Source organism: Marmota monax, unplaced genomic scaffold (assembly GCF_021218885.2).
Source record: "Marmota monax isolate L192 unplaced genomic scaffold, Marmota_monax_Labrador192_F-V1.1 WCK01_AAM20220418_F8-fsc00003, whole genome shotgun sequence".
In the NCBI taxonomy this organism is placed as follows: Eukaryota; Metazoa; Chordata; class Mammalia; order Rodentia; family Sciuridae; genus Marmota; species Marmota monax.
In genome coordinates, this window is record NW_026694084.1 from 573,184 (window position 1) to 588,651 (window position 15,468).

Sequence of the window (15,468 nt, forward strand, 5' to 3'; positions counted from 1 at the left end):
TATAACCAGTTGAATACTGGTTATAATAAAAGCCTTTCAATTGGGCTGCCCCAAGTTTGGTTTATTCTATTCACATCTGAGAATATGATCTTAGGTAGAGGTTGAAACAAAGGTTCAGTAAGTAGAGTATGTCCTGGAAGGCTGGGTTATCCCAGCAACCTTTGGAATGTCTCAGAGGACTATAATTTCGAGTCTCCTGAACCTTGGTCATCAGGCTGTCTTTTTTGTGTGATCTATGTAGTCAAGCTTTGTCCTTTATCCCATCAGGCTCTCAGCCCTTCTTATCTTGTAATTAGCACTTCTGACCCCAAATAAAATGAAAAGCTTGAGGAGTGTACCCTGGAAAATTCAGAGTATGAGACCAACAATATGTATTTATTTTATAATTCCTCACTAATTTCTTAATTAGGGAAAATTAATAAAATTGAGAATCAAATAACTTATTATAGATTAATAGGGCTTTCAGATAATTTCATGCTTATGTTTACTTTCAGGCATTTGCAGACTTTTTAATGCCTCTACTAGTTTGAAAGTCAAAGCAAAGTCTACTAAGAGTAATTCAGTAAAAAAAAAAAAAAGTAATAAACAATGAAAAAACCACCTCATGCCCTAACAACATCCTTCCTGGAAGGAATGCCTCAGTGTCTCAGCAAGCAGGAGAAGCCCCTGAGTGCAAATGCTGACTACAATTATTTTAAAAAAAAAAGTGAAAACAAATTTTATATTTCCATAGTAAAGTCTTTTTTTCTCAAATGTAAAGTAGTTTCATACTCATAATGTGTTACTTTTCTTCCAGAAGCAAAAAAAAAAAAAAAAAAACCTGTGAAAATCCTAATCTTTACATAGCTGGGCATATCAGCTGTCGCAGAAACAAAAAGAAAATATAGATTCAAATTCCTGAGACCAAGATATGGATACCAGTGTCTGTGAAAGGCTATGAAATCAGGTCCTTCTCTGATAGCAGATGCTAAAACACATAAAGGGTAGTTCTTACCCTAAAACCTGGCTTCTTAAGTGCTTTCTGCAGTGAGATCTATGGACTGACAGCCAGCGTTCCTTTCATTTTCTTTACCACAATTTTCTGTACACAATTTTTCCCTACTCCATCTAGATCCCAGAGACATGTAGCATGGTGGCCAAGTTTATGACTTTGCAGTCAAATTAACTAATTTCAAATCCCTGTTCACTTCCTGTGTGACCTGAGTAGCTTCCTAAATTAGCTTATCTGCAAAATGGAAAAAAAAATAGGCTTCTTTCACAGGTTTTTGTTTGCTTGTTTGTTTTTTGTTTTTTTAAAGATTAAATGAGAATACACAGAAATTTCTTGGGAATGTAACTGACCTGTCTGAAATTCTTATTCTTGCTTGATGGGACTGTCAACCACAATGTTCTACCCATCCTCCTACTAGAGTTGAATTGCTCACATGGCAGTGCCCAGAGGTTCTGTCCATGATGACCTTATTAAGACCCCAGAGCTACTCTGGTGCTTGTCCTGCATTTGCCTTGATCATTATACTTTCCCAGTAATCCTAATTTAATTTGTTGTGCTGATTAAAATTGATGTTTTATGCCCAAAGCACTGTTTGGTTTTATGCTCCATGCTAAAAACTAAAAAAAAAAAAAAAAAAAAAAAAATTCATCTCTATTTATGTTTTTTACATAAAAGAATTAAAGGAATGGGGGAAATGAAATGATGTTCTGTGATGGAAGTCTTTACTAGGTGCTATACTGGAATAATCTGTCTTTAGTGTCTCACACATCATGTATATGAGACATACCTTGTTGTGTAAAAATATTACCATACCAGATTATCAGGACCATGTCTTCACAGTGCCAAAATAACCAGTGGGTCATTGTATTACTTTAAAGTTAGCAATATTTTAATTTTTTTAGCAAAATGTATCAAGTGGGCATTGTGTATATGGCACTTTTAAATTTTTTCTTAAGTTTAATGAGAACTATGCATAGAAATTATATGTAGTGAGGGTTTAGAGTTAAAAGATCTTGAGTAGTAGTCTTATCCCTCCATCTCTTTCCTCCACCTTTACTTCTTTCATTCTTTCAACTGTTACTATATGTTGCTACTGTGTGCCAGACCTATGTAAGGCATTAAAATAGTAAAACAAATGATGCTAAATTAAGGTCAGTCTTTCCCCCACTTTCTAGTGCAAGGTTAGATTCAGTTAGATTAAATTTCTTCCTTCCTTCCTTCCTTCCTTCCTTCCTTCCTTCCTTCCTTCCTTCCTTCCTTCCTGGTAATGGGGACTGTACCAAAGGGGTGCTTTACCACTGAACTACATCCCAGTCCTTTATATATATATTTTTATTTTGAGACAGAGTCCTGCTAAGTTGCTTTGGGGGAGTCTCGCTAAGTTGCTGAGGCTGGCTTTGAACTTTGCCACCAAGCCTGGCAAACTTCACAAGGGAGATACATATAAATTAGAAAATAATTATACAAACCAAATGATATAATCCCAGTGACTTGGAAGGCTAAGGCAAGAGGATTGCAAGTTCTAGGCCAGCCTCAGCAATTTAGCAAGAACATGTTTTTGTTGTTGTTGTTGTTGTTTTTTAAAAAAAGACTGGGGATTAAGCTCAGTGGTAAAACATTCCCCTGGGTTCAATCCCCATCTAATAATAATAATAATAATAATAATAATACACTGTAATAAGTGCTGTGATGGGAAGTCTTCACTAGGTGCTATACTGGAATAATCTGTCTTTAGTGAAACTCTGATCCTATCATTCTTATGTTCAGAATTCTTCACTTGCTACTCATTGCCCACAGAATAAAATTGAGACTCCTTAGTATGGTATTGCCTGCCCAACCTCATCTCCCCCAATATCTCTCGAGGACTTAAACTCCAGATTCCCCCTCCCTCTATGTCTGTGCATGCACAGCTTCCTCTTCTGGGAATGACTTTCAAGATTCTGTTTTCTGCTCAAGCTTATCCCTTCCATGAATCTTTTCTGAATTGTTTGGTAGGTATGGCTTAGAATCCAGGTCCATTTGTCAATTTATTCTGTCACAGTACAAGCTCTGTAACTTTGGATTGGTTCTTGTAGCCTAAGCCTAGTTCATAGGGCTGTTGTGATTATTAAGTGGAATAACACAAAGACTTCACATGTGACAAATACACACTCAATAAATATTAATGCCTTGCTAGATTACCCTTCATTCTTCCATCTACAGCATCTTGTGTGTCATACACTTATGATCTGGTATTAGTTCGCGGCCATATTCCCCTATTAGGTTGTATGGTCTTTGAGAGCAGGAACTATATATCTTTGTATATGTAGTTACAAGTCCTGACTTAATGGTTAGTGTTTCATAAACATTACTAAATTGCTGCAGGGCTATGGAGAAGGTGAGCCTGAGGTATTGAGGATAGCTCTTCTTGAGTTGCAGTTCATTCCAGAAAGTGTAGGTTGGGTGGGGAGACAGGTAATTACAGACATATGGAAAGGCAAGAACAAAGGCAGAGAACTGGAAAAAATGAAAAGAAGTTCATTACTGAACAAAAATTCTCAATTTGTAAGAATATATACCAAATGCCTATCATGCTCATATCTGAAACCAGACTCTTAAACCCATCTCCCCAGTTCCTCAGCAGCATCTCCCATGGGGGACACAGCACCACCATTCAGCACTTGCTCCAACCAAAAGCTTCAGAGGCTTCCACGATCCTTCTTCTCTTTTTCTAATGACCCATATACAGTTTATTGGCTCCATTGTCAAGACATCTTCAAAGTCTAATCACTTCTCCCAGCTTCCAAATCTCCCATCCTAGTTAAAGCCTCTATAATCTTGTGCTTAGAATACTGCAAAAACCTCTGGATTAAAAATACTGAAGCGTCAATGAATCAGGGGTAGAAGAGATAGTGATATGAAGGTGAATTTTTTGATTTATAATTAGCAAAGACTTGCTGACAAACTGAGGTATTTAATGAGAGTGATGAGATATTTAGTGACATACTTACGTACAGTGAGGTAAGGGAGCAGACTTTTAATTTTTGGCTTAGGTAACTGGGTAGGTAATAAAACTGTTAACTTGTTTATATTTATGAGAATCTCATAATACTAAAAGCTTAACTTTGTAATATTAGGATTACTTTTAGTAATGAGTTTTTCTGTAAATATTTGTTGACCTCTTTGTTCATAAGTGATGTTTCTAACTATGTGTTTTGGAATATTCTAAATAAAACCTAAAGTCTTAAGACAAAAAAAAGCCTGAAAAATTTAAGAGCCTCTATGGTCTAGGTATTATATGGCCATGAGAATATTAGTTCAGACTCCAAAGGAAATTAATATTATAATAATCACTGTAAATAGACATAATATTTACCATATTACCAAGTATTGCCATATTCTAGAAGCTATGCTACTCATAATTTTATTAATTTCCAGAATAATCTTACAAAGAAAATACTATCATTATTCCATTTTAACAGTGAGTAATCTGAGACATAGGTAACTTGTCCAGGGACACGGAATGAGTAAATAAGATTTGTATTCAGAATTCCTGCTAACCCAAAAGTCCAAACCCAGTCTTTTAATGGCTTCTCTTTTTTCCATATTTTTAATTGGAATTATAACTGCATATTCTTACCTGCAGGCAGTGTTGCATATTCTTACCTGCACATGATAAAGCAACATAATTTGGTCAATATCATTCCCCAGTATTTCTCCTTTTCTTCCTCTATTCTTCCCCCTGGCCCTTTCCTCTATTCTTACTGGTCTCCCTTCTATTTTCATGATATCCCCCTCCACATTTCTTTCCTTTGTCTTCTCCACTTTTCACATATGAAAGAAAGCATACAACTCTTGACTCCAAAAGTCTTAGCTCTTAACTGGGATGCTAAATTTGCTGTAGCTCATCTCTGCAACAGTTATATTGTTCAAATCTAGAAAATGCCAATCTTACCATGTGAATCATACTGAATGATGCATTGTAATTTAAAAACAAAAGACAAAATCTAGAATTGTTTTGGCTAGGATCCCATTTGAAGGGGACATGATATAGTGGATATTTAGAACCCAAAAGAACGAACTTTAATGTTGGCTTTGCTGTTCTTTCATTCACTCGTTAATTTGTTGAATATTTTGTGCATGTCTTTGTGTCCAGATACTATTACAGGTAGTGGCCGGGGCCGGGGGTGGAGGATACAAAGACAAAAGAATACACAAACTTTAGTGTACATTTTCTAGGGTGTGATGTTGAACAAATTATTTAACTTCTCTGAGCTAATTTCCTCATTTTTAGGTAGGAACAACAAAACTTGATTTTTAGGATTATTATGAGGAATAAGCAGGGAAAATACAGGTAAAGCCCCAAGGATGGTGTTTAGCATTTTATGAATAATCACAATCAAAACATGTCAGTTTTCTTTTGCCTTCACTAATTCCCTGTGGGACCTAAAGGTACAGTTTCTTCACTTGTGAATTAATTATGGAATGCAAACTTGGAGCCCATACTAGGCTTTATGTTACTGGGACAAATTATATGTCTATGAAATGAAAGGAACTCCCCTTTGGTTTTTAACTTAGATTATAGAAAACTTAATCAACTATAAACTCAGGGATTTAAGGTAGGGAAGGGGTGTTGGACAATGGCTTCCTCTGGGAGCTTATTATCTTATTGATAAGTGAGTCACAAACACAGAGAAAACTGAATCATAATATCCTCAACAACAGCTGTTACTGGGCCAAACAAGCAGTAAATACACTAATATTATATTATACATTATACATTAGTGTATTTATTGCTTGATACATAGAGCTGCACCTTACAAACTTAGAGTGAGAGAAGGCAGATGATTTCTCAAGTGAAAAATCACAGCTTTTACCCAAAGAAAGGAGAACAAATATTTGACCAGGCAGAGAGAGAGAGAGAGAGAGAGAGAGAGAGAGAGAGAGAGAGAGAGATATTGAGATTCCTTTTTGGAAAAATAGAGTAATTGTAAAACTATGATTACCCATTAGGAATGAAGGTAGGAGGAGAAAAAGAGAAAGCAATTCAATTATGGATTGTACTCCTCTTTCTACCTCTAATATTTAGTGTTCATTTACCAATGAAATTTGCCTAGAAATGGAGCATGCTTTATGTTTCTAATTTGAAATCTGCATCCTCTACAATGACTAACTGCTCCTCCAACAAATATTTCATCTGTCGTTCTACGAAAGCCTGAGTAACTGGGTGTTTTTTTTTTAGGTTTTATTTTTCATTTTTTGCTTTTCTTCTCGTCTCACATAAAATGTTATTGTTAATTCTACATGAAAGTGACATTAAATGCATATTTTTCACTAAATTAAAAGTACATTCTTTCTAACCATGAAAAATAATATATACTCATTCCCTCAGGATGAAGACAGTAGTTATATATAATATATATACATATATGTGTGTATATATATATTATATAATTTATTTATTTCTAGGATAATTCCAAGTGATGAAAATAGTTCAACATAACAAATAAGTTTCATGATAAAGTATCTAAAGTATTTAAATATTTGATGGTGGGTCACTATGGAGCCAAGCATTTGACTGAATTATTCCAGTTTCAACCTGCTATCTGGCATTGGGTAGATTTTAAACCGAAAGCATCTTTAATGATCTAGGAGTGTGTCCTCCAAGATATGCTTTCAGGGACCTCATCCAAGTCACTGAACCTTGTATTTCAGTTATTTCTTCTCCTGAAGAAACTAAAAGAAGACATAACTATTTCAAGAAACTATATGAGAACTATAATCAATAAAATTTAGAGTAAAAATTCTTTGCAACATAATAGGTCAACCATTTTTTTCTTTAGAATTGTGAAGCTATCTTCCATATACCTGACACTCAATTTTCCTTACTATTAACATTTTCCATTTCTTTGGTACATTTGTTATAATTAAGGAATCAATGTCAATACATTATTTTTAACTAAAGGTCATACCTTATTAGTTTTTACCTAATGTCCTTTTTCTGTTCCAGGATCCCATCCAATGTACCACATTATATTTGGCAATCACTTCTTTTTAGGCTCATCTTGGTCGAGATATTTTCTTAGATTTCCCTCGGCTGACATTCGTGAGTTCTGAGGGAACAGTACTTAGTACAAAGCCTCGCAGTTGGGATTTGTCTGATGTTTTTCTCATGACTAGACTGGAATTGTTTGGGGGAAGAATATTACAAAATTAAAATTCTGTCATACCATTTCAAGGGTACATACTCACTCTTATTTATGACTGCTCTTGCTGATATTGATCTCCACTGTAAAGTTTATTCTTTCCTCCTTTCCATACTTCACCTTTTGGAAGAAAGTTGCAATTCCTGATCATCACCTAAGGAGTGGGAAGTCATGCTCTGCCTCCTTGAAACCTGAGTGCCTGCATAAATTATTTAGAGTTCTCTTGATGGGACTTTTGCCTATTCTCCTATTTATTTATTTGGTACCAGGAATTGAACCCAAGGGTGCTTAACCACTGAGCCACATCCCCAGCTCTTTGAGAATATCTTTTATTTAGAAACAGGGTCTCACTAAGTTGCTGAGGCTGGCATTGAACTCACAATCCTCCTGCTTCTGCCTTCTGAGCTGCTGGGATTTCAGGCCTGCACCTGGCTATTCTCTCATTTAATTCTTCAATATTTATTTGTAATACTATGGACTCATGGATATTTATTATCTACTTTGGATTATAATTCAGTATGCCTCCCTTTTGTTCAAGTTGTTCCCGCTCTTGTCCTGGGAGGAACCATTAGCTGACTTTTCCATACCCTCAACAGTAGGTGAGAAGAGTTGAGTGCTCCATAGATTTCTGGCACTACCAGATGCTTCAGGATCTTCTTCTATAATTCCAACCCCTAGAACCACCATTTCCCCCAAGAAGCCCTAGTCTTTTTCACTGTAGAATGCTGTTAAGAGCTAAGATATGTGTGATAGCCATGCTATTGTTAGTGAGGTTTCATTGTGGCCTCGAATCCTCTCAGGTGATGGAGCAAGGAAATAACGTATGTGCATACCAACTGGGTATATGAGCATATTTACAAATATTTCTTTATGCCCTTATATGTACCTATACTAAGTTAAACATGAGGCACTGCAGTGTCTCAGATTCTCATCTATTATCACATAGATTATTCTAGCCTCCTCTCTTTAATTTCTGTAATCTGTTACTTGAACATTGAAATGTCCGGCTCTTAGTGTCAGCCATTCGTATACGTAATTGTTCAGTTCCAGTCTACATGTGTAGCAGTGTCAGAATGATTAACTCATGCCTTGATGGGAAACAACTTTATCAACGATAGCACAAAGCCTACGTATGTTATTCAGTTTTTCATTAGTGTGACCAAAATACCTCACAAGAACAACTTAGAGGAGGAAAGATTTATTTTGGCTCACAGATTCAGAAGATTCAGTCCATGGTCAGCTGGCTCAAAGACAGAAATATCATGGTGGATGAAATCTTTTGGCTCATGAAGCACAAAAAGAGAAATAGAGAGAAGGGGCTTGGGAGATGATAAACTCTTCCAGGGCATGCTTCCAGTGACCTGCTTCCTCTGACTAGGTCCTGCATCCCAGTAAGTCCAACCAGGTATCAAGGGATTGATGAATGCATCAATTAATCAACTGATGAGATCAGGGCCCTCATGATACAGTCATTGCCTAAAAGCCCCACTTCTGTCATACCATTTCAAGGGTACATACCATGCTGCATTGGGGATCATGCTTTCAATATATGAACTTTGGGAGGACATTCCAGATGCAAGCCTTAACATTATTTATAATTTATTTTTGCCTTTAGCTTATAGACCTCTCATTTCCAAAGTTACTTATACATTCCATTCTGGGATCCCCTGAACTCTACATGATTGTTCAAGAATTTTCATAAGTTGAAGTTAAATGAACAGTATATTATTTGTGCTGTAAAGTTCTAAGGCTTAAGTGTTAATGTCATACATCCATCATACTGAATCATACAAAATAGTTTCCCACCCTAAAATTCCTCTGTGCTTGTTCTAGTCAACCCTTACTCCAACCTGTGTGAACTTCTGACAACTGTCAGTCTTCTTACTGTCTATGAATTTTCCTTTACCAGAATGTGATAAAATTGAAATTATGTAATATTTAGCCTTTCAGACTGGCTCCTTTAAATTAGCACCATGTATACATTAAGATTCATCTGCATTTTTCCATAGCTTCTGTTTTAGTCAGCTTTTTTGCTGCTGTCACTGAAAGACCTGACCAGAACAATTGCAGAGGAGGAAGAGAATAACTGGGGCTCCTGGTTTCAGAGGTCTCAGTCCACAGAAAGCCAGGTTCAGTCCTCAAGGCTCAAGGTGAGGCTGAACATTATGGTGGAGGAAAGATGCTCACATCATGATCAGAAAGCAGGGAGTGACTAAGCTCAGCTCTCCAAATATATATCCCAAAGGTACGACCCCCAAGGACCCACCTCCTCCAGCCACACCTTATCCACCTTCTGTTACCATCCAGTCAATACCTAACAGGGGATTAATTCACTGATTGGGTTAAGGTTCTCATAACCCAATCATTTCATCTCTAAATCTTCTTGCATTGTCTCTCCTGTGAGCTTTTGGGGGCCACCTCACATCCTAACCATAACAGTTTCATAGCTCATTTCTATACTATAATAGTATTATATTGTTTTATTATAATAACCCAAGCATAGCCTAGATTTGTCTATTTCTCTTTTCAGCTCTATCAGAATTTGCCTTATGTATTTGACATACAGGCTTAGAATTACTGTCTCCTGAGAGAATTGACTCTGGTTAGATAATGTGCCCTTGAATGATGATAATTTTCCACATTTTAGAGTCTACTTTTTCTAAAAATGATCTATCAGTATAGTATCTCTTTTTCCATCCCTTTAGATTTAGCCTGGGGTCAGAACAGAAAAGAATTTTGCTGTAGTGTTAAAGAGGTTGATGTACAATGATAGTAAATGGCTTATACAAGGTAATGTGAACATTTGATAGTTTTATCTATTGAGTTTTAAAAATTGTGAATATTATTACAATTCCTCAGAATTTACAACTGAACTTCTTCTTAGAAGCAAGGTTGCCATTTTTTATTTCTGCCTCTAAAATGTGCACATACAAGCAAAGAATGTCCAGTCATTTGTGTTTATAACTTGGTAATGCTTCCAGATGTTCATTTTATACCAGGGACTCTGCTATTATTTTTGAAGACAGTCATATTTTGGTGTTTTGATTTTGATAAATTACAATATTTAAAGTCTTCAAAAATGTTTAAGTAACACATAAATACTTTGAAAGCATAATTATTATAAATGCTTGTAAGAACTAGATAAAAAGTGCCCTGGGGGAGGGGCAATACTGAGATCAGAGCTCTAGGTATTGGCGAATTTTTGGATGCTTCTTGAAGACCCGAAATGAATGTTTCAAGAGCCCTTTTATAAAATAAGCACCAGTTTTAGGATATACAAACCTAATTACCTAAGAGAATAAATTTAAAATTTCTATCATTGAACTATGAAATACTATTTTCTGTATGTATTCAATAAGTACTTTTCAAGGAGGAATAGAAAATGGGAATCAAAACCACATAAATGATATTTACTACATCCAGAATGGATTCTTAAGTCCATATGTACCATCATTGACCTCTCATTATGTGCTAGGTCATGTGCTGAGTGTTTTCTATATAGCCTTTCACTTAGGCCTTGTAATGGTCTGGCACTTATGAAATTTAAAACTTAGAGAATTTAGTTGGCACTTCAAAGTCCGTCTTGGGCCCTTTTCTTTTCCACTACAGGCATTCTTCCAGGAGAATTCTCTACTGGGACCCCAATTACTGTATGTTGATATATCCCAAGCCTGCATCTCAAGTCCCTACCCCTTCCTCTGCTTTTCTAGAGCCATGTGATCCTTTACCCACAAGAGGCTTCTGCTCAGTCCACAGGCTCCTCTAATATCAACATGGCCAGAAGGTCATTCTTTAATTTGCCCCCTGCCTTTTGCCCAGTGTATTCTCTTTCAATGAATGGAGATAACACCATCCATCTGTCACTCCATTTAGAAAGCAAGTACCACTTTTGATTTATTCCTCCTGTGACCCATCGTCTCTGACTAATCACTAATTTGTGTTGACTCTTTCCTAATCGATTAAAAATTTATCACTTCACTGTGTTTTCACTGTCACCACCCTCGATATTTTCCTGGCATTCTGCAATGTTCTCTTCCCAGTTCTACTTACGGCATGCCTCTGCACTCCATCACTTACTACAACCCCACAAAGCCCCACAAAGCCCTCTTGGGGTAAATTCAAAGTTCTTTACCATGATTGGTATAGCTTCTTATGATGTTGCCTCTCTGTATCTAACTATTCTGACTTTTCATTCCTTCCAAAGTCATATACTCTTTGACCAAGTATACTGGTTTTTCTTTTCAATTTCTGAGCCATATCCTTTCTTGCTTTCTTGATTTATTTTTTATTTTTTTGCATTTCTTCTGCCTGGAATATCCTTTCACTTTAAAGATCTTCCTTCACTAACCCTTATTTTTCATTTGTATCTCAACAGAAATGTCACTTCTTCTGAGAAAACTTCCCTATGCCCTTATATCTGAGGAGATTACAAAATGTTCTCATATCACCCTACAGCCACTAGGATTGTCCTTATCATACTATGCCTGCTATTCATTTGCTGTTTTCCCCATCACAATGATAAGATCTCTAACTGTGTGTCTACTGCATTCTTAGCACAAAACAGTGTTTGGCACGTAGTAGGATCTTGATGAATATTTGATGAAGGAATGGATGAAGGCGTTCTACTAGTAAATGGCAAATTCATGTCTAATCCTCAAGATTTGCTTTCCTTTAAGACAGTGTTCTAGCAACTGCCTTCTAATGCCTCCATCCCAGAAAATTAATGGAATTGGGACTATAAGGCCAGAATAATTCAAAAAGAAAACATAGAGGGGCCAACTATGCTCGGGACAAACTCAGACAAAGCATGCAGTTCTAAAAGTAAAATGTTGAAAAACCTGTGCCATTACTGATAAGTTAAGATTTATCACCACAGGAAGTCAGAACTCATAAAACTCAACTCCTCTGTGAACCACACTTGTACAAACCTAGGTTTTACTGTGTTGTTCCATTTCAAAAGCAATATCCACAGGAAAACTGAAGTTGAAATAAAATATTTTAATAAAAATTATAATTGTTTTATTAATACAGACTCATACTACAAGGAGTTTTCCTCTCACTTTCTGCTGAAAAAAAAAATGTAATACTTTTGTTTACCATTAAGTACTAGTCTAAGATTGTTCAAAAGTAACTCTTTGCAATTTCTTGTTTTAAAATGTGGCAGCCTGAAGGGAAGACTTTCAGGAGTCCTGCATGTGGTAAAAACAGGCTTTTAAAGCGTACTTTCTATCCTACAAGCCAAGGCTGTAATTCAATGCCTCCCTTTTCTTTTTATATATTTTTTTCCAGTAAGAGGTTTTTTTTTTTTCTTTTTCAATCAGAGAACTTGCTATTCAATGCTTTGACTTGATGATTTGTGCCTTACTTAAAGTCACTTACCTATTCCAGTCATAAAGCAGGCTTACAGAGGCCAGACTCATGTCCAGGATGCACAGACATCCAGAGCTCTGCTGTGTCCTTGTGCAGTCACCTGAGAATATTACATGTTCACCAAAGAAAACATACTCCAACATCAATAAGTAGGTATTACATTAATACACACCACAGGGGTGGAGCCGAAAATAGTGTATTGATTTCTGTTTTTTTTTCTTCCGTTTTTAAAAAATAGTAGATGGACAATCCTTTAAGAAAGGTACATGTTCTTTGACATGTACCTACATCTAGTTTATACCCAATTCTCCAACCTGGCAAGGTTTTTCATTAAAGTAAGCAGATGCCCAGTAGAAATACTGCATTAATACCGTGATATAAAACAGGTTACATGGGGTAAAATTTAAATAGCCATAGGAAGCATGAAACTATGATAACTCATTTAGAAACAGAAGCACAAGGCTGAGGCAGGAGGATCGCAAGTTTGAAGTCAGTCTGGGAAATTTAGTGAGACCCTATCTGAAAAAGAAAACAAAACAACAAACAAAACCAGCTGGGGATATAGCTCAGTCAAGCATCCCTGGGTTCAATCCCCAGGACTGAAGATAAATAAATAAAAAGAGAAACACAAATTAGATGATTGATGATCCCAGTGGATTAAACTTCATTTTGTACTGGTTTGGTATGGTGTTTGAACAGCTGAGAAAGCCTGGTCCAGGCAATCACTGGGGTCAGGAACTCATTCTGTACTAGATCCAGCTTTGGATTTTTACCACCTTAATGGCCATGTTTTCCCAGTTACCCATTAGCAAGAATTAGCCACAAAATTAGTATATTGTGCTTTTAAAGTTAAAAAGCAAAATGAAGTGCCATTTTAAAATTCTTGGGGGGTTTTATATATTGCAACTGAGGTTTTTGAAAATATTTCAGCCTTTAAGCCCTCCCCCTCCACACACACACACACACACAAAAAGCAATTCAGTGATTAGGTCTATTATATCCTTGATAGTAATGCCTTTCAAGTGTTAGTGTAGAACCAACTCGCACAAGATGTTCAAAATTTGTATTTTGTATTTCTTGTCTGCCCCCATCTCTGTGTTCTCTGAGACTGATTATCTGGTAGGGCCCAGGAACCTGCATATTAACACTACTCTAGACAATCTGTGAGCCAGCTTTCAAGAAAAAAAATGCTTTAAATGTATCTTAGAGATCTAATCATTTTCAATTTTACTTTCTCCTATGCAAAGACAAATGCTATTTTGTTCAGAATAGTGTTGTTGGTGGGACCATACTGTAGGAGTTTTGTGGCCCTGGGCAAATTCCTTCCTCCTTAAACCTCAGTTCCCTCATTGTAAATAGAAAGGCTTTTTCTATCACTTACAGTCATTCTGCAATTTATCTGAGAAAACTGACAAATTACCTCCTGCACAGAGAAAGGGCTGCTTTTCCCTCTCTTCATACTCAATCTCTTGATTTGCTGCGTCTGCATCTTTACAAATATTTTGCTTATCATTAATGCATTTCTTGCTTATTACAGCTTTTGTTCACTTAGGTGCAAATGCTACTAAAGCCCCTCCTGAGCCTAGATGAAAACAATCTATTACCTAAACCCCCATACATTGAAAGTGCCTCTTAGAGCATTTGCTGTTTTCTACTGTATAAAATACTTAGAGTTGTATTTGCATATCCTACCTATTAGGTTCTCTGACTGTATTTCATTTTTGTTAACCACAAAATTTGTTTTGCTTTAAAAGTACCAACTGGTTTAAAGTATATAAGAAAGGGCATTATTTGTTAATTGTAGCAATAACTGTCATATCCACATGCAAGTATCTATTCAATCAATATTTAATTAATATCTAGTATGTGTATCCTGGAGTCTGCTAGGTGCTGAATATGCTTTGTACTATGAAGGCAAAACATACAAATAATTGACTCTGTGTTAGGCTCTTTATTTTGTCATGTGGATATCCTTTTTGTATGGACAGGTAAATGCTTTGTTAAATCTAAATGTCCATCATGGGAATAAACGAATCAAAAGTACTCAAAATCATGTGGACTATTATTTCATTAGAACCAATAGTCTGCATGCTATGTACTATAAAAAAGTACTCAGTTTTCTTTTTAACGCCTTGAATTTTTCTTTTGTTTGGTGCTGTGGGGGGAATACGTGTGTGTTATCCACATGAATAAACATGCACAAGCATTTGTGCCAAGTTTTAAACATCAAAGATAGAACAATGTAAAACTGAAATGATGTGCTTCTCTTCTGTTTGTTCTTATCATTTCAGATGATGGAAAATTATCTTTTGAAGAATTCAAAGCATATTTTGCAGATGGTGTTCTCAGTGGAGAAGAATTACATGAACTCTTCCATACCATTGATACACACAACACTAAGTAAGGAGTTTTCTAATCACTGGATTCTATAAATGAGGTAGAGAAATAGTTCTTCATGAAGGAATGAGGGAGAAAAGATGTAGAGGGTACATTTTATGATGCTTACTTATGTTTAATTCCAAGATACCTTGTTTTTAAAATATGAAAATTTCTGAAAAACTCAGTGATCTTTAGAGAGCTCTCCCAAGTAGTTTTAGATCAGTTCCTTTTTGTAAAATATAAAACAAAGTAGACATGATAAGCAATTCTTATTCTATCATTAATAAGCAAAGAGAATTTTGCCTTATCACGTTGTCTTCATCTCAATTTTCTTTGTAAAAATTGTCCTCAGGCCATTTTTATATTAGTGTATTAAAATGGAAGAAATTGTAGCAGTCATCTGGTCAATTCAAGTCTGCTGAATTTAAAATCACTGTTACCTGATAGATTCAGGTAATGAAAGACACAGGATTATCTCTGCATAGTTGATACACACAGTAATCTGTACCTTGAATTTATTTTACCTATATAGATTTATTTTTG

General features: G+C 35.9%; 1 protein-coding gene across 1 annotated transcript in view; it reads left to right on the top strand.

Moving 5' to 3' along the window:
• Positions 1-15,468, top strand: part of Necab1 (N-terminal EF-hand calcium binding protein 1) — a 149,596-nt gene that overhangs the window by 12,292 nt on the left and 121,836 nt on the right. Inside the window, exon 3 of the mRNA XM_046464975.2 lies at positions 14,838-14,946. Within this exon, the coding sequence (XP_046320931.1) occupies positions 14,838-14,946 (109 nt within the window). The remainder of the gene's footprint in view (positions 1-14,837; positions 14,947-15,468) is intronic.